The 21,968-nt window shown below is 33.6% G+C and overlaps 1 protein-coding gene across 2 annotated transcripts in view; it reads right to left on the reverse strand.

The window, feature by feature from the left end:
* Positions 1–16,568, reverse strand: part of LOC126823238 (serine/threonine-protein kinase NLK) — a 59,688-nt gene extending 43,120 nt beyond the window's left edge. The window contains exon 1 of one of the 2 annotated variants that reach the window (XM_050551942.2): positions 16,106–16,568. In XM_050551942.2, the coding sequence (XP_050407899.1) occupies positions 16,106–16,284 (179 nt within the window). In that variant the 5' untranslated portion in view covers positions 16,285–16,568. The remainder of the gene's footprint in view (positions 1–16,105) is intronic. The other variant, XM_050551943.2, reaches the window with a different exon arrangement.
* Positions 16,569–21,968: the final 5,400 nt, after the last annotated feature.

A 21,968-nucleotide genomic window follows, 5' to 3' on the forward strand; every position in this document is an offset into this window, starting at 1 on the left:
ACACAATCCATATTTATCAATACTGACTGACCACACTGTGAACTTATAGTACTGGTCAGTCAGTCAGTCAGTGATTTAAATTATAGACCAATAACTCGACATGTAAGTCATCCATCTAAGTACTACAGGATGTGGAGAATGTATTCATTCATCATTTCCCTCATCAAAATAAATGATTTAAATCTTGGCATTTCAATTGACTGACCATAACCGTCATTGTTGTTATTATCAGATAATGGGAAATCGTAGCAATGACTGTTTATCATTGATGAGATTCTCTACAAATTGCTTGATGTGTTTCAAATTGCCTAAAAATAACATGCACTAATACACCAGAAATATTATCTTCTAACATTTGAAAATTATGACTGCTCGGTCAAATGGTTATTGGAAGTTTTTAGCGACTATCGCTGAAAGTTTGAAGAGGATAAACTTCAAACATTCAAGTAGAGATGTCATGTTCAAGGCAGATGCCACTTCGTTATCATTTTGAAAAGATCACACCGACATCACTATGTATTTTTATATTATTCTTGCAGTGTGCCTAGAAACAAGTAAAGCAGTTAATCTCTTTATTTTAGTTTTTAGAAAATGCACAGTAGAAGTACTGTTTATTGTGGTGTCACAGTGGCTGAGTGAATTGGGTGCTGGCTAACTAACCAGGACGCTCCAGGTTTGATGAGGTAAACCTATGACAAACCCATCGATTGTGGAGTCCCTCTTTAAAAACAAGTGAACTCATGTCAAGTCTATCGATTGAACATGCAGCATGTATACAAAATAAAAGAAAGCAGGTTATTGTCAACATCCCTGTCAATCTTCATGTCTCCATTGTTTACACTGGCCCAATAAGTTGTCAGGGCTATATCTATATTTAACTGCAGTGTTTGAATGAGAAACAGAGAGCTGAGAGGTTAAAGAGAATACCTTTGGGTCTCTCCAATGCTCCTGCTTACTGTAGTAAGATCATGTTTATGAATATTAATGAGAAGACCAGCTTTATGACTTGTAACAGCTGGGGAACTACAGGTCTGTTCGACTTCCTTGTAATACAAAACTACAATCATACCATTTACATTGCAAAGTTGTTTCCACGGAGACAAAAACATAGTTTTAAGTTTGACGCCAGCGTGGCAGAACGGAATGGTTCATAAGAACGGAATATGTTTCTGTAACTTTATTGATGTTCCAAAAAAACCTTAATATGGCAACAATCTAGCTTCATAAATATTTGTGCAGTTTTATATTACGAATCAATTCTAGCTTTAGAAGTCAGGAGTTCACATAGATTACCAATTCATTTTATTTAAGAATCATTTTTCTAATACAAGATACAATTTTACGGATACACAATTATTGAGTTAAATACTAGGCGACGTCTCAAGGAGGATTATACTCTCGTCTTTATCAAGTAAATGATACAGGTATGTGAACCGTAGGCAAATATATACACAATATGCAACAAAGATAAGAATCATATACACAATTAAAACTTAACACACTTGATTAGGGGGACATTTTCAACTAAACCTGCACAATGGAACTCTTACAGGCTCGGTGGAAGCAGACGATAAATAAAGCTATTTCACACACACCTGTGCATAGATAAACAATAATTTAAAGACAGGTGTGTATGTATGGGATATATGAGTGAACAAGAGTGATCACAGATTCAAGGGAAAGAATAAATATATTAATTCAATAAACAGAAAATCATAAAAGATATAAAACCTATTTTTAGACTATTGCAGCTTTTACATGTGAATAAACATGTACAACATTTTGGTTTTTAATCCCAACCTGTAAAGTTCCTACTAACACCAGTTATCTAACCTCTCTGACCAAACTACACAGGGATCGTAACTCGTAACGTACTTAATTAATCCTTCTTATTTACACCAATATATCCCGTAAGTAAAACATCTATAAACAAATTGTACCCAATACACTCAAGATTCAGAAAGAAATTCAAACTATTTCCTATCAACGTTCCTTCATAAAAAAAAAAAAACAATCTTCAGTAAGTTTTACGTCTCTTCCCGGTACATTTCAATAATCCACTTAAAACCACAACCCTAGAAAAATATCTTCAGTGACGTTCATGAACTCGTTACATACTACAGTCAACTTATAATCTGATGAAATCTACCAGGTTTAAGTACTTACTTGAAAAAAACTGTATATCTACATGTACATATGTTCCTAGAACTTCTTAAATTATCAAGTATATTTTATCAGGAGTACAGCAGGTCTGTCTAACCAACATATGATACTATGTATAGAGCTATAAGTTCTCTCAAAATGAAAATGAAATGAAATGGGGTTTAACGTCCTACTGTTCTGCTCCTATACTGGGCTAATGAAGACGGGCATACACCATACAGTGTGCTATGAGGGAAATTTTGCCCGGGCAGCGGCACTATCGCCTACTCTTATATCGAATTCCAACTGCCAGGGGATCTTTTACGTGCATTCCAATATATACACGGGTCCTCGGTTTTTGTTTTGAAATATTTGGTAGTGTGGTCAGCTCTATAAATGATCACTGAGTATTCAAGTAATGAATGAATCAAGGTTCTTATAAAATCCAGATATTGTCACGACGACAAAATCAACATGGGAAGGAAATCAGTATCTAGATTTAATTACTAGTCGTCTGGCTCGGAAATAGAAAAAAATTGTGATAATCGTTCGACGCTTGATCTTTTTTTTAAAAAAAAGTACTGTCGCAAGTTCGCATAATCTGGTATGGATATTAAACACAAATGATGAATATCACATTAAAAATCGTTTCAGGAAAAACTGAAAAGAAATTCAGATCAAGAAACTAGAGGCCATTAAGTGATGCTACTCAAAAACACATATCATGAAAAAACTAAAAAGATACAAGACTTGATGATGATAATCTAGTTGCGTGGTTTCGAATCCCCGGTTGTACATGTACGTGACAAGAAATAGGGTTCCTGTCCAACCTCGTGGGTTTTCTCCGGGTCCTCCGGTTTCATCCCACTTCTACACGCAAGCAAATTATTGAAATAAAATTGAATCATTTGTTAGTCCCGAAATGACCTAGTTTGTGTCGAGTGGACGTTAAACTCCATTTTTCTCTCTCTCATAATCTAGTTTAAATTTATATTCAGTGTAAGGACAATGGCTTCTTTAAACTACACAAAATCTAGAGCAGCTGTTTGAGCTTTTTTTTTTATTGTGGTTGAAAAATTGATTCATGAAAAGATGTTGCTGCTGAAAAGAAAAAAAATTTGTAACCGACTGACATTTGAATTAATAACCAATGAAATTATATGGAAAGAAAAGTTCACGAGTTAAATTCTGTCAAGTAAAAATAAATATGATACAGAATTCTATTACATGGATATGGGATAAACTGTTAGTTGTGTGAGAAGAGGTCTTGTGGGGCAGGTGGGGCTTGTGGTTTAATGGGTGCGCATGAAATCATAAGGTCTGGCATTCAGTTAAGTGGCATAGTTTCAATTCCCCTCTTATACACACGTGACTAAGAGTAGTGTTGCCTGTCCAACCTCGTGGGTTTCCTTTGGGTCCCACTGCTAAAGATCCCTACTGGCCAGCGAATTGTTGACATAAAATTGAAACATGTTAGTCCCGAAATGACAGTTTCTCGAACACAGGGTCAATTCAATTTCTGGGTAATGCAAAGGGTTCTGCCTACTCTAAGATTTTTAAATGTCATAGGTTCTGTCATGTGCAAGCTAATCTTTTTTTGTCTCATCTGAACTACTACACATAGTTTCCATGGTAACAAAGGAAATAGAGTTTAAAATCTACTCAAAAAAACAGATAGGTCACATGAGAATAAGTATAATTTTTTATACAATGATTATAGTGAACTTATCTAGGTTCAATAATATATTTCACCTGATAACAGAGGTGAACGACTGACGTGATTGATAATAATATAACAACATGATAATATTATTATAGAAAATATCTTGGTTACTTATAATGTCTGGCTCAGATTTCACATTCTCAGGCTTAAGTTAAGAATTTACTCAACTTTCAATCTCTTTGATCGAGAAACACAAAACCTTGCATATAGTAACAATAGTTTTATAAAGGGCTATATTTTAATTACAATAAGGTGAATGTTTATGAGTGAATTCCTAAGTCTGGTTTTCTCCGGGTCCTCCGGTTTCCTCCCACTGCTAAAGACCCCTACGAGCAAGCGAATTATTGAAATAAAATTAAACCATATGTTAGTCCCGAAGTGACCTAGTTTGTGTCGAGTGGATGTTAAACCCCATTTCTCTCTCTCTCTCCTAAGTCTGGTAATGTTTTGTGAACTTGGGGCCTTATCTTAATATTGATTTTGGGTGGGGGGGGAGGGATGGCAGAATGGTTAACACATCATTGAGTCAACTGGCCTGGTTTTGATTCCCCGATTGTTCGTGACAAGGGGTAGGATCACATGTCCAATCTCGTGAGTTATCTCCAGGTTCTCTGGTTTCCTCCCACTGCTAAAGACCCCTACACACAAGCGAATTATTGAAATAAAAGTAAACCATATGTTAGTCCCGAAATGACCTCGTTTGTGTCGAGCGGATGTTAAACCCCATCTCTCTCTCTCGCTCTCTGAGATTATACTGTTACAGTTACTTTGATAAAAGACTGGTAAAATAGATCTATTGCTAGTTGTATACATGTACATACAACATCCAATATATCATAACATCATGTTAATAGCTACTTTCATATTGAATTTCCCAAAGAAAATTGGATGGTCTGTCTCATACAACAACTCAGTGGTTCTGTCCATAATATTATGTGTAATATATTGGATGTGAAATTTATATTAAACAACAACACAGTGGTCTGTCTCCGTCATAAATGGCCATACAACAAACTCAGTAGCCTGTCTGTGAAATATATGGCTATTCAACTTCGTGGTAAATATAACGATTTATCTTTATACATGGTTCAATAAGCTAACAACAATCGTCAGGATATTAATCAGAATAAACGACCAGAAAATATATTCAGTATGGATTAACAGCTTTTATTTAAATCTACTGAACACCGCTGATAACTAAAAATACATCACTCTATGACCTCTTTACATAGCATGACCTAGATCTGGGTGTGACCTATTTATATAAATAGACCAAAGTCTAGGTAATGTTGTAAGAATAGTTGGCTGGTTTAACATAGATAAAGCCTGTACAGATGTTATATTTAACTTATAATGATGGATGAAATCCTTTTTGAGCTGGGGGGTTGGATGGCCGAATGGTTAGCACGTGCGTGCTGTATCATAAAGCCTGTCATTGAGTCAACTGGCATGGTTTTTATTCCCCGCTTGTACGTGACAAGGAGTAGGGTAGCTTGTCCAACCTCGTGGGTTTTCTCCAGGTCCTCCAACAGCTAAAGACCCCTACGCACAAGCAAATTATTGAAATAAAATTGAACCATTAGTCTCAATATGACCTATTTTGTGTCGAGTGGACGTTAAACCCCATTTCTTTCTCTTATTTCTAGAGTCTATCACAGAGGAAAGAGACAGGAGATTCTATTAGGATTGGATTTTAGAGGATTTAATATAGACTCAACAAATATACATGTACTGAGTGTACATGTATTGTATTTAAGAGGATTGGATTTTAGAGGATTCAATATAGACTCAACAAATATACTGAGTGTACATGTATTGTAAATTTAAGAGGATTCACTATAGGCTCAACAAATATGTATGTCATTTTGGGACTAACACACATCAAGAATCTTTAGAAGAGATCTGAAGCACACATATCTAACCCTCAAATATCCATCCTCACTGCTTGTTTCTGCTCTACTGTACATGTAGATCCATCTGGTAATTGGGATTTTTATAGAACTAGTTCATGAAACTGATATTTTTAACTTTTCACCAGACAGGTATTATAAATATCCGAGCATGAAACTATGACAAACAACAGTGAGACGTCGCCTGATAATGTATTAATTAGTGTCTGATAATGGCTAGATCTTTTTGTTAAGGCCAACTCAAGATTTCGTCAAGGTCGCTGAGATGTAGGGCATGTGATTGTCAGTGAGATTGTAGGTTAGGGTTAGGGTTAGGGTAAGTGTTAGGGCTAGGTCCAGGGATAGAGATAGGGTTGGGATTAGCACTATCCCTGTTAAATCTCGTCACCTTAGACCAAACTTGAAGTTGGCGTTATGAAAAAGATTTAACCGTCTGCTACATGTATGATATCCATGAAAATCACGTATTCAAGGTGAATTAGAAATTTTTAAAAAATTTTCTTACATATTTTAAATATTTACTTAGTAATATTTGTAAAAGTGTGAAATAAACATTCATTTTAAATTGACATTTCAGTAATTCTTGTTTGCTTTTTTTTCGAAGAAACCTGTCCAAAATGGCACAGATTATGCCAGAAAACAATTTACTAAAAAAAAATATGTAGACCTTTAGACATCTGATTGCTGAAATTCTCGTAACAAAAGATAAAACTCGATCAACAAAGGATGTTGACGTCTAATAACGGACGAACATATAACGAGACAATACAATACTTGAATGAACAGTTAAATCTGTTATTGGTGTCTGTAAGATTCATTCTTCACACTGACCTTGTACGCGGTATGGTATTAAAACTAAATTTGTCTGGAGCAACTCAAGGCCATCGGTAAAATATAATATTCTATATAATAATGTACATGTCTAGAACTTAGCGAAAGCAGACGATATGATTTAATGATTTATGATGTCAGAAAGGTGAATGCCAACGATTGGCTAGTGACTTAATTAAAGGGTACTTTTACATCATAGAGGTGGAAACTGCTTAAAGTGATATTAGCACATTGCATTAGAGATGTGTTCCGGCCGCAGGTATACGTAATAATTTTTTTTTTTTTAATTTAAGAGATTTGAGTGTAACAAGATTCAATTAATTTAACGCATTCTATCTATCACTTGGTAAAGTGATGAGGTTTTCTTTTAAAGGGAAATATAACTCAAGCTGTGAGATTTTTCCAAATTAAACATCCCCATTAAAGGACTACTACTACAGCGTACAGTAGAATATAGAAATATGTGGAGCATGCCCCTTTAATAATAATTAGCTGTGTGTTGTATATTAAGTTTTAGGGTAGAAGTTGTAAGATGTTTAGTTATTTATGAGTGTGCCAGGAAGGTTGTGGTGTGTTATATGAACTGAACCAGACTGTAGTCACCGGTATGTAAACTAGATCCTATGTACTCTAATCATTGGGTATGATATATCTAACAGTAGCTACAGTATCGGTGTATATCAACTAAACTTCAACACACTGGTACCATCTTACTGACTCACTCACTCACTCACAGGATTTATACATTCTAAAGTGCTTCATGAAACCAAACTGAGTTATACCTTCCCAAATTGTGTTGTACTTCCCCAAATAGTGTTGTACCGTCCCAAATGGTGTGTGTTACACCTTCCCAAACAGTGTGTGTTGTACCTTCCCAAACAGTGTTGTACAAACGGTGTTGTACCTTCCCAAATGATGTGTTGTATCTTTCCAAACGGTGTTGTACCTTCCCAAACGGCGTTGTACCTTCCCAAACAGGGTGTTGTACCTTCCCAAACAGGGTGTTGTACCTTCCCAAAAGGTGTGTTGTACAAAATGGTGTGTTGTACCTTCCCAAACGGTGTGTTTAACCTTCCCAAACGGTGTGGTACTTTCCTAAAGGTGTGTGGTATCTTCCCTAATGATCTTCCACCTTCACAATCAGTGTTGCATCTTCCCAAAGGGGTGCAAGAGTGGTTAAATTGATATTGTTGAAAATGCATGGTACAATTAATATTATGGATATACAATTACTGAAAATGTTGGGACCAGTAAAACTTTGGCTTGCGAACCTGATGGTACAGGGCATAATCGCAGCATTGACCGTTAAAGTAACTCATGATTCTCTGGCATGGTTTCCTACTTATTCATTTCATTGGTCAAGGGCCAGATTTTGTGGGTGGGATTTTACCCTTCTCAACCAATCAAATGTCTGTACATGTATTATTTTAATTTAAGTTGTCGTGAATTAGGCGGCTGGTTCATAAAATTTGATAAAAGGATATCTCAAAGTAAGATTAAAATTTATAATGTTTCTTTTAACTGCCATCTTGGATCCACTTTTAAAATACATGTATCCACTCCTGCATCAATAGATATCAAATTTTATTCTTCATCCAGGTTCCATGGCGTTTTAAAAATAGGGACAGAGATGTTACATTGTGAATCATTGAAAACGTGCCACATTTTAACAATGATTTAAGACATGTAAATAAGAAGAAAAAATATGTCTTCGATTACAAATCTGATCATGTTGCGTACATGAATCTTAACGTCGTAATGGAAACAAAACGTCTCATATTTCCGGACAAATTTATACTTAGAATGAAATGTCAGTCTCGAATAATAAGTTGCAACTGGTAAATGATTGCATGTTGTGAAAAAACAAGACAAAAAAATGTATTTTTACTTAAAATCGTAATGTGTAAACTGTGAACATTGTTTTTTTGGGTGGGTGGGTGGGTGGGGGGAGAGGGTGTTGCAAGCCTTTTTAATCCAATTCACTTGATTGAATATTTCTTATTATATGTTTTTATTAAAAAATGTAGAAACTGAATTCTAAAAGACCAGAATTTGTATTTAACAAAGTTTGATCATAATACTTTGGTCATTTTGAGACTAACACAGTTAAACAATAGAAGGTGATTTTAGCCCAGGCAGCATTATTTATATTTGCAGGTCATCAATGTCTAAAAATACCAGGCTAATTTATAACACAGTTACGGATGAAATATAGAGGGGGGTTTTAGCCAAGGAAGTATTATTTACAGTTCATAAATGTTCAAGAGTATGAGAGGGTGAAAGTCCGTCTAGTGTAGTGAGACATCAATCTGTGATGATAAAGTAAAGGATAAAGCTGGCTACATGAGTAGATAATTAATTATGCATGTATTTAATTATGCATGTAATTAATTATGCGTATCATTAATGATGTGTGTATTTATGAACAAATTAAAATATAAATTTTCCATGTAAATAACAAAACCTAATAAATTACATCAAATTTGTTCTACATCATTGTGTGAAAAGGGTTTACTATACGAGTAGATATTTATATTACATGTATTTCACATGAGTCATCGTCTACGATCAAATAACTCAGACAGTACTAAACATACTTACACATTCATATTACACTATTTCAACTTATAAAATAACACAAACATCTATCGACCATCATCCACTTTAATTATTTTCCACAGATAAAATATTGCGATAATTTTACAACTCCAATCAACATTTTGATCCCGATTATAAAGTATTCAAACATTTTGATCGTGATTATAAAGTATTCAAACATTTCGATTTGGAGACTGTATGAAAAGTGTGATTTCATTTTAACAAAACATGACCTGAAAAGGCATTTGATGGATTCAACATTTTCTAAAAATTATGTCACGGTACAATATACAATCGAGAATGGATAAGTTTGAGCTTGAAATCTGGCATGATGAATGCGCAGTTGCTATAAATGTGGGAATAGAAACCCTATTTAATATCGTAATTACTGATGCACTATTAATACATTTATACACTAAAAGAAATAGTGAGAAGATATGTATTGATAACATCTGTTTAGAAATAACTATGGCATATTCTAAATATTTCTATCATTGAATGAATACATAATGAAATCATGGGGGGATATTTAAACACTGCATATAAAATATAATATTTTAAAAGCTGGGCAGTGCAGTTATTGTGTATTGAACAGTTATTTTGTATATTGCATTGTTTAACAGTGTGGTATATGGTATATCAGCTGGTTAGTTATTTTGTATATTGCATTGTTTAACAGTTTGGTATATGATTTATCAGCTGGCTAGTTATTTTGTATATTGCATGATTTAACATTGTGGTATATGGTATATCAGCTGGTTAGTTATTTTGTATATTGCATGGTTGAACAATTTGGTATTTATGATTAGGACTGTCAGTTATTTTGTATATTGCATGGTTTAACAGTTTGGTATCCTCTTTATCAACTGTTGTATATTGCATTGTAAAACAAAAACATTTTATATCAAACTTGTGTACATTGTAGATGAACTTTGTAAAAAATACAAGTTTGTTTGGAATACAAATCATCCATTGTTGACATTTTTAATGACAGGTTAAATTTATCATTTTCTGAGAAAAAAAATTATAAAATAAAACCATCACATAAAATTCTTGAATAGCATGATTTTGTTCTTTGACACTTTCCCATAAAATTCTTGAACAGGATGAAACTTGTCTTTATATTTTATTTCTAGTTTAAACTCATTGTGTTTGTTATTATTATAAATGATTTATATAACATATGGAAATTAGAAGAAGAAAGACGTTTCTACGTGTATTTACCCCAACAATACAATCCTTTATTTCGTAAAATTATAATTCTCTATTATGTGAAAATATAAATTCGTCATAAATATTAAATAATGTGTCTATAAATATATAATATTCAATCTTTAAACAGTATTAATTTCTTAATAATGTACAATTTAACTACATAAAAAATAGAATACAAAAACAAGCCACGACAACTTATATTATTATATTAATTCCAGCGTTGTTTCTTTTGTCTTCGTAACATTCAAAATAACCTTTCATAAGAAAACAATATTTCAAAATGGCATATAGCAGTGAAGAACATTTATTTTCCCCTTTGCTTTTCAAATTACAATATTCTAAATAAGAATTACAAAATTGGTCAACTTTCTGCATCCACTGCTCAAATTTTCACTGAAATATTTTAATGAGTCTCTTTTTAATCTGACTGAATCCAAGACAGTAGATTTTGATTTATTAATTAAATTTTGGCATGGATTAAGACCTTGAAAATTTGATATCTTCCGAAAATTCCAATGATGAGCATCGCCCTTAATGGATTTACTACTGGTTTATTACATACAACGTTTCAGTACACTTACAGGTATCTTTATCAACCAATGATCAATCATGAATTCAACCACACATTTATTGATACCATGAGTAAACCAATTTATAACAATCAAAACATTCAATAATGACATTAACAAAAATATCTTTCCTTTGAATAGGACTTCACAATCTCTAATACTCCTTACATTAATATGGTTGTCAATGATTATTTCAAATGTTAACTTAATTTCTATTTTCCAGGTTTTCTGTCTCTGTAGTTTGTTTAACAGAAAACCTACAAAAGAACATATTGACCCAATTCTATAAGTTTGTGACTTGATTCAAAATATTTAGATAATATTCAACAGTTTCAATGACATTTAGTAAACTGAACTGGAAAAAACACATCACACAATTCTACGGAATATATTTGTTGTTGTTTATTATCGAGTGACATTTCAACCAGGGACTCAACTTTATAATTTATATATTTATCTGAAATTGTTTTTAAGACAATACATTGAATATATTTATCTAATTTCTCGACTTGTTAATCAAAATCGGCAGTTAAATATACTGAAATTGTAAGATTAAATTTAGAAAACATGATAATCTCCAGACTGGATTTCAACTACATTAAAAAGAGAGAGTGAGAAATTGGGTTTAACATCCACTCGACACAAACTAGGTCATTTCGGGACTAACATATGGTTGAATTTTATTTCAATAATTCGCTTGCATGTAGGGGTCTTTAGCAGTGGGAGGAAACCGGAGGACCCGGAGAAAACCCACGAAGTTGGACATGCGATCCTACTCCTTGTCACGTACGACCAGGGATTTGAAACCACGCCAGTTGACTCAATGACAGACTACATTAAAAAGATGCCCATCAAAAGATTATGTCAATTATCCCCTACAAATTGTTAATAATATTGTTTTTCGTAATTTTCAATTTCATCTCACATTTCAATTTATACGTTTATAAAATGTTTTGACAAATGGTTCAAAGTCATTTTTTTTCAACATACATTATCCAATGAGCTAAATCTGCCTATTGCAGGTCTTGCTTTAGACCTGAAATGTTATTTAAATTATTAATTAGACATTAATTAACTTATTCACACCATAATCTACTCTCATGGTCATCGCGAGCCTGCAATATTTACTGGATTTGAATTCGATTTGCTGCTCAACGCTCATTGATGATTTCATCCAAAAATGGATAATCAAGACTATGTCTTTTATCTTACCGACTTTAGAAATGATGATCGAGGCTAGGTCTAAAATTCAAAAGCTAATATCTAAGTTCAGAGTGGATTAATTTGACAGAAATTTTCAGCATATTCCCATTACATTATCTAGTTTTAAACGATTAAAGCGAGAACTGCCAGCTCTTTATCTAATCTCCCATAATGCCTGGTTCAGCTCAACAACCAAATATAAAACAATAACTGGATATAATAGATCTATACGATCCTATACTGACACTCCTGACAGTTTAATATTACAGTTTATTTTGATGTTTATAATAACAGTTATTTACCTGACAGATGACCTGATCACCCCACACTCTGCAATCTTTCACGTTTCAATTTGTCACAGTTCAAAGGTCAATACTTTCAATTTCTCACCAATCAATCAATTATAATCTCTACAGAAAGCAAATTTCTCATTTTTTTCGGTTATTTTCTTTTTTCCATGAGACTAAAGGATGCTATATTATGTAGCGTTCAGTTAGAGATGGTTTCCATTGGCTACCCGCTACCAAAGAGTGTGAGATAAATGAGGTTTAACGTCCACACAAACTAGATATTTAGGGACTAACACATGGTTCAATTTTATTTCAATAATTCACTTGTGCGTAGGGGTCTTTAGTAGTGTGAGGAAACCGGAGGACCCGGAGAAAACCCACAAGGTTGGACAGACGACCCTACTCCTTGTCATGTACAACCGGGGAATCTAAACCACGCCAGTTGACTCAATGACAGACTTTATGATGCAACGCAAACGCACTAACCATTCGGCCATCCAACTCCCCCCTACCTGCTACCAGTCTACTGTCATTGTCTTTTAAGCCACTTGATCAAGAAACATTGGAATTCACATTAACGTTAACGTATATCCTTCTATTTCGTCTAACATGTACCATGTATGAACAGACTAATGCAGATTTCATTCATTACATAAATTATAACACAGTGTGAACACAAAGTTTTATCTAAATTCTATTTGTGTCTGGATAATTGGCTATCGATAATTTTACATAAACTCGGCTTTAACACGACGTTCACGTTTACATATTACATGATCTGTGGGCAGACAGGGGAGAGATGTTAGACAAAATGGCATAATACAGTTATCACAAGTTACGCAACGTCTCACAAACAAAGGCTACATTTATATTGTAATTTGAACATCCAGTCTTTAAATATCTTACAAAGTTTGTATTTGTACCTTGATCATCAAGTCATTTTAAAATGTAATTTAGGGGGTTGATGTGGTGGTTACTCATTTATTTATCTTTATATTTATTTATTTACATCATACACGTAGTTTATTATATTCTTGAAATATCATAAGTAAATATTAAATATAGCCATATATGTAACAAATTTACATAAGTTTTTGTCTTTGTTTTTGTATCATTCATATGTTTAAAATTGTCATGTTGTATTGTCGTGTTAAATTGTCATGTTACATTGTCATGCTATATTGTCATGTTATATTGTCATGCTATATTGTCATGTTATATTGTCATGTTACATTGTCATGTTATATTGTCATATTATATTGTCATATTATATTGTCATGTTTATATTGTCATGTTAAATTGTCATGTTATATTTGATATTTTATGAATAAATATTGTTTAAACCAATAGATCAAGTCTATAAACATATCACAAAGGTTTGTGTATATTGTAACTTGAACATCCAGTTATTAAACATACAGTATGTCAGTCAATTGACTCAATAACATCCTCTATTATGAACATCATTATAATTAGTCAACCTAATTGTCTTTTATACCAACAGCCATTATCTCTATTTAAAACATTTCCCTCCATTTAACAAACATTATCACATTTACAGTTTAAACAACTTCTAAAATAAAATGAATTTAGATTCTCACAGATCCAAAATATCATACATAATTACTTTCAAATTCCAATTTTATTAAAAAAAAAATGATTTAGTAAAATACAAATCCCTTTCAAACTACAGTATAATTATGACAGTTGAATTAATATCGGTCCAAATACGGTTTATTTCTGTGCATTAATTAATTCACAGAGATACATGCACATATGGGAGGAATTCAAAATTTTGCTTTAGTCAGCATCCTTAGCAGACAAATAAATAAACTAGTGCATCCTAAGTGTTCAGTAAAATAATTTGATCAAGCTAGGTCATTTGAGTTCATTTTAGCGTGGATTAAGGGGTGAAAATTCATTATTGTCTGAAAGATGAAAACACCAACCAACAACTTTTATCATTTTAGGAAATTTTCTTTTCACTTTACATGGAGGCCCACATGTATTATTACCCTTTGTCATACATAACCTTATGTATTAATCAAGCTAAAATTATTTTAAATATTTATTATAATTTCACATTTTTATTTTCTCTTTGCAAAATATACATCTTTCAATTTCAAACTATAAATATGTCTAATTTAAAAAATAAATGTCAAATTAAAGACAAAATCCTACAAGCTAAAAACAAAATGGCTTCAATATTGATGTGTCAGATTTCTCAATCAACTATGAATCTGTGATGACTAATTATTTCAAACTTTCATTTCAATATTAATAATATTTCATATCTTTGATTTTAACTTTGAAATAAATTTGAATTCAAGCCAACGACGAAATGACTAAATATTTCAACAGACAATGTTGACTAATTATTAAATATCTCACATCTGGGATTGGAAGATGAATCAAGGTTTGTTTGTTTTCAAATGGTGATAAAAAGTTGACATTTTGTGTGAAGGTACAGTAATTAAAGGTGAAACTCGGCTATCAGTCAGGTACAGGTAACTTAATCAAAATTTAACCACTTGAACAAACTGTTAAAATCTCTCTGTAGTGAGGACTATTGAACTTTAATTTAGGCCAATGTCTGGAGGGGGGTAGAGTGTCATACAAACAAAGAAACCTATCCTGCCATATGCTGAATGTGGGACCCATAAAGTGCCCCTTCAGTCCCAAAGTCCAAGCCGAGATAAATAAAACCATTGTTATCTTTTCAATCAAGTACAATGGATACCTAAACAATGGGAGCCATATGTTAAGATCATAAAGGTGTGTTTATAGGGATCAAAGGCTTCATGAGTTTTTGTTTATAACATTTTTTATCACATTTTACAGATGCCAATCAGTAAAGTTTTTTAATTGATTTTCTTTTCGTGAAAACCCTAAATGGCTATTTCAAAATTTCATTGACATGGAAACAAACTAATGAATATAATGTAGACCAGGAAAAAAAAATATAAGAATTAAAGAATTGAAATCAGATGATCTCCATATCATATATGAATGCGTTGATTGATATTCCAAATTCATAATTAATTTAAAATGAAAAAAATATAATGTTTAGTTAAATCAGCTGGCTTGGTACAACTCCATTCATTCACACCCAGGATAGGACAGGTGCATGAAAATTAATTTCAAAGGCCTGACATATCATATATAATTATGTTTTTAATTTTTCTACACTCAATAACTTCTATGATATGATGTATCATGAATCATCAGCGTTCTGAATTAATCAAATTATAATTCAATGATTCCAGTATAGGGATGAAAATTGTTACTTATACAGGCAGACCCATATGATCACAGACTACAGATTTAACCCAAAATATTATTTATAGATAGGCCTATCTCTGCGTGTGTGTCTAAGGTCTACAGCTAGGCAACGCCGATTTGGTTTGGAATCAGAAAATAAAATTGTCTTGTACCAAGATATTATTTGGACTGATTATTTGAACAGATAAATAAGGAATATTGGATAAGTGAAACGTGAGAATTCTGACAGACAGGCTTGTATACTGTGGGCCAGTCAGATGATCGTTGGGAAGTACGGCATACACAAAGAGACGGTTCGTACACAAACCGACAATGGAATGTTAACATGGGAAAGTAACTTACCACACTACACCGAATGCTCCATATCCAATCGGTCTGTCCGGTTGAGCGTCCTGTGGTTGAACAACTTGATAAAAGGGGACAGCCACAGCAGCAGCAAGGATAGCTTGTGGGTTCGGAGCACTATTCTGAGGGGTAGGGTAGGACATAATACGGGCGTGTCGAGTCCCTACCACCGCCATTACAACTACGGAATCCCACTCTACCCTTGACGTAAATTTCTAAACACATCCAATATCAAGACTGCGTATCCTGCAGGCCCATGTCCAGTAAGATATATCCTTTTTTCTAAATTATCCTTTAAGGTCTGGATGACTTCCTTTGATGACTGATTTCAAGAAAACTGACGAAACTGAAGCAAATGAGAGCTGACGATATTAAGGAGTACTGACTCACACGCGGCGAGACCAGCACACAAAGAGATCACGTGACAACGCCTAAAATACTCCCAAGATGCAAAGCTCTATATCGGTGTTTCCTTTTCGGTCCAACGGTCAAATCCCAATAAATTCACAGATTTTTTAGAACAGATATACTTTGTGATGTCTTTGACTTTTAAATGCACAACAATTTGATCCTACGTGGATCTGTCGCAAGTTTCCATTCAAAAATGAAGCGTGTTGATTTATTTTCTTCAAATAACCAATCTGTGAAACCACGTGTTCAGGAAACAAGCCACGCCCAAGTTCTCTGTTTTTTTATGTGACGTCGTAGAAAGGGGCGTGTTCAAAATGATAAGGAGTGGCCTATGAGGCATGTTTAGTCAGTCAGAATAATGATGATGAAGAGGCCTGGTTAACAATAATTTGCACATACTGATATCGATTTGTCATTTTCATTTGGAAATATGCTACCTAGATTATTGTCAAAATAACAAAAGCCACTGCGTGTATAGATAATTGATATCCTTTTGTTTATTTTGAATCTTCATTTAATTTATTCCTGGGTCAATAATTGATAACCTAAAAACCCAGTTAAATTAGGCTATCATCAGTATCATTTACTCAACTTTTAACTATCAAACGATTTTAATGTGGGGAGAATCTAAACATATAAAAATTAAAAAATTTTCATAAGTTTTCCATTGGATAAATTTACATGAGAAAAATTTGGACGTTGAATATAATTATTTTATATCCAGGTAGCGAAAACTGGGTTTATAGGGCATCAAAATATCCCAATGATATCATCGGAAGGAAATTATTTCTAGAGCTTCATTGAAATCAATTAACACAGTTTAGCTATCTGAATGTATTTTTCTTTTTTAATATAAAATAGTCTAAAGACCAATCAAACAATTAATATTTAATAAAACTGTTTTTATTAGGACAATTTTTTATAGAGAGAGAAATTGGAATTAAAGGGGGTGTACGTGGCTCTATTTTTTGGAACCTTAATAAAACTGTTTTTATTATGACAATTTTTTATAGAGAGAGTAATTGGAATTAAAGGGGGGGGGGGGCTCTATATTTTTTAACCTTAATAAAACTGTTTTTATTATGACAATTTTTTATAGAGAGAGACATTGATTGGAATTAAAGGGGGGGGGGGCTCTATTTTTTGGAACCTTAATATAGAAGAAAATGGGTCTAAAAGCAGTCATATTAATGTGATATGAGGGTATATAAAATAATTAAAGATACATTATGTAAGATTTAGATAAAGAACTAGCCATTCTTGCTATGATAGTTCGAAAGTAGATGATGTAAAATGAGTAATTTGAAAATTTCATTCAAATTACTCTATTGCAAGCGAAGATATTAGCCTTTGAAGGTTTGACAGACCAGTGCAATAATTTCAACCACCGTACTGGTTGATCGAAGCTAAGACTTGGTCCTCCATATTTGATTAAATCAAAGTATCGCTGAACCATTCTAATCTATTTAATATCGGAGAAATCTGATGCCATCGAGAGTTGATTAAGGCCTGGATCAGTTAATTAATGTCTAATTAATACTTTAGAAAACATTTAAGGCATAAAGAAAGACCTGCAATCGGCAGATTTAGCTCTTGCATAATGTATGTTTAAATAATTTGTAATCAATAATGTTTGGTGAAATAGACGAGCAGTCTAATTTAAAAAGCAATTGTTTACGCCTACTTAGTTCATTCTGCATGTTTTTATATATTATTATTGTTGTTTGGGAATCAGAAGTTACTAATTATTTCTGCCTTGTCTTGTAGGGTATGTTCTTCTTTGTTCATTACAAATGGAACCCAGAACTAAGGCATAGAAATACACGAAATGAAATGAAATTATTTCTGCCTTGTCTTGTAGGGTATGTTCTTCTTTGTTCATTACAAATGGAACCCAGAACTAAGGCATAGAAATACACGAAATGAAATGAAATGAAATGGGGTTTAACGTCCTACTGTTCTGCTCCTATACTGGGCTAATGAAGACGGGCATACGCCATACAGTGTGCTATGAGGGAAATTTTGCCCGGGCAGCGGCACTATCGCCTACTCTTCTATACTGGGCTAATGAAGACGGGCATACGCCATACAGTGTGTTATGAGGGACAGCAGCACTACGGCTTACTCTTATATCGAATTCCAACTGCTAAGGGATCTCTTACATGCATTCCAATGTATACACAGGACCTCTTTTTTTCGTTTCATCCGAAGGACTAGACAGCTGTCCTTGTCAGGCCCTCCGTTCTGCACCACTGACTAGGGGAAACCATGTCGGAAAATCCAGATGAACTTTCTCGGCCAATGCAGGGATCGAACACCCGACCTTCAGGCTAGCGAGCCAGCGTCTTAACCACCTAGCCACCGTGGCTCCTTTACACAACTCGTGTACTGATTTTAAAATGTTCATTATGTCTTAAATATTGGATATTAGGATCCCATATTTTCACGGCAATATAACATCAGTATATTGATTGAAAAGACCAAATATTGAATTTTAATTTGTGTTTTTAATTTTGGAATTTTATTTAAAATAATGAGTAAGAGGTTTAGCACCTATAACGTCCACACGACACAAACTAAGTCAAATGAGGACTAACATATGGTTCAATTTTATTTCAATAATTCGCTTGCGCATAGGGATCTTTCGCAGTGGGAGGAAACCGGAGGACCCGGAGAAAACCCACAAGGTTGGATAGGTAGCCCTACTCCTTGTCAGGTACGCCTGGAGAATCGAAACCACACCAGTTGATTCAATGCAGACCTTATGATACAACGCACACACGCTAACCATTTGGTCATCCAACTCAAAATTAGCTCAGTTGGAGCAGAACAGTAGGACGTTGAACCCCATTTTATTTCATTCCCCCCCCCACCCATTTCATTAGAACATAGAACATTATAACAGTAATAAGAATCAAAGTCAAATATCTCTAAATAAAAAATAAATTTTATTTTTTAAACAATCTTTATTCAAATAAGACTGACGATAAAAAACATACATTGTCAAAAAGTAAGAATTAAAAACAAACCAAACACTTAGATTAATTCATCTCCTTAAATTATTTAATTATTCTTTATATTGAACCCAAAAAATAAAATAAAATTTATTAAAAAAAGCATTTTTTTTTGTTTATTCATTTATTTATTGATGACATTTTTGAAGCATGTTAATTTTTTTCTAAAGGTTTGGATTATGACAAAGAGGTTAAAATGATATTAAATGAACAATGGTAATTGACACTCAGTCAAGCTAATCCTTGTACTGTAGGTAACAGCTTTATTCTCCATGATCTATTATTAGATATATCCGTTGACACTTGACACCATTTTGTTTTTTTATTTATTTGGCTTGATCTTGGCTCTTTGTTGTGTGGTCAATTAAAGGGGCATGAGGTAAGATTAGATAAAGAGCTGACAGTTCTCGCTATAACATTTAAAAATAGATAATGAAAACAATATTCTGAAAATTTCAGTCAAATTGCTTCCGTTTTAACCGCGATATTAGCAATTCAATTTTAGGCTAGCCTCGATCGTCATTACTAACGTTGGTACGATAATAAATAAAGTCTTGATTTTACGTTAAATCATCCGTAATCAAATCCACTAGAGGAGTTGGGTGACTGAATGGTCAGCATGTGTGTGCTGTACCATAAAGTCTGTCATTGAGTCAACTGGCGTGGTTTCGAATCCCCGGTTGTACGTGGCAAGGAGTAGGGTCGCCTGTCCAACCATGTGGGTTTTCTCCGGGTCCTCCGGTTTCCTCCCACTGCTAAAGACCCCTACGCGCAAGCAAATTATTGAAATAAAATTAAACCATGTGTTAGTCCCAAAGTGATCTAGTTTGTGTCGAGTGGACGTTAAACCCCATTTCTCCCTCTCAAATCCACTAAATATCACAGGCTAATTAATAATTTAGATAAAATTTAAGGCGTAAAGAAAGACCTGAAATAGACAGATTTAGCTCTTGCATGTTTATTGTAATCTGGCTCAGTGATCGAGGCGCTGGCTTAGTTGGTGAGGCGCTGGCTCAGTGATTAAGGTTCTGGTTCACTAAGCGTGAGGTCCCAAACTCTATCCTGGTGTTATTCGAGAAAGATCCTTGGATTTCGCAGTGCTGTTTCCCTGTTTACAATGGAGGACCTTGCATAAAACAGTCTCTAGTCATTCAGATGGGATAAAGATCTTGAATCCTGTGTTAACGTTTGTGTGCATGTAAAATGTAATTTCTGAGAACAACAAGGAATAATATTTGTGAACAACAAGGAATAATATTTGAGAAAAACAAGGAATAATTTCTGAGAACAACAGGGAATGATATTTGAGAACAACACGGAATAGAGACCAACAAGGAGTAATATTTGAGAACAACACGGAATAATATTTGAGAACAACACGGAACAGAGACCAACAAGGAGTAATATTTGGACAATGGTTAGGAGACAAAGATGAACAAATTTTATAAAATGAAAATCACACAATTAGAAAGATGATTAGATTTCTTTATTCCTAAAATTTTTGCTGACAAATGAGGAAGTGACAGAATATTTGAGTTTCCTTCCCCCTTTCAAATAAATTCAAACATCACTAAATATTACTTCAAGGAGCTAAACCTCTCTCACTCAATATCTCCCATAATATTCCTGTCATGTTAATTAATGTCTAATTTAGATAACATTTAAGGCCTAAAGAAAGACCTGCAATAGGCAGATTTACCTTTGCATAATCTATGTTTAAAGGAGCTAAACCTCTCTAACTTAATATCTCCCATAATAATTGAAATAAAAAACATGAACCAAAATTCAGTATTGGTTCATTTCAATCAATATTGATGTTGTTATTTTGCTGTGGAAATATAGGATCCTAGTACCCAATATTTAAGACACAATGACCATTTTAAAATCAGTGCACAAAGTAGTGCATTCTATCAATAAAATAAAACCAAGTACGAACAATCCAAACCATTAGAAAAAATTTGAAATCTGTTTCACGACGGTAATGCGAAAGTCTTCTTTTAACTGACCTTTATGTGCACGTGCATTTTAATTCTACGTGTGACATCACATCACATGACCTCAATAGCACATGTGTTTTTCACGTCCGAATTAGTAACACCAATCTGAAACACAAATCCTATTTCGTTTCATTTTTTATAGTTCAAAATTTCGTTTTACTTGTCTTTACTACACTAGTATCTGGAAAAGTTGTTATATAACCTGCGTTCTGGATGATGCGAGGGATTAACCAATGAAACGGTCGGTTACGGCGAGCTTTTGGCGTGAGGTGCATGAAACTGTGGGTAACGCACTAGAAACATCAACGCTGATTGGTTAATCAAATATCTGACGTTATAGGGTCAAAAGCTGATTTCTGACGCAACCTCCCACTACAACCTTGTCAGATCTTCATGTAGCAGAGGCCATCGAAAGTATAAGTTACGAAACGAAATATA

This window comes from Patella vulgata, chromosome 6 (genome assembly GCF_932274485.2).
Source record: "Patella vulgata chromosome 6, xgPatVulg1.2, whole genome shotgun sequence".
Taxonomy (NCBI): domain Eukaryota; kingdom Metazoa; phylum Mollusca; class Gastropoda; family Patellidae; genus Patella; species Patella vulgata.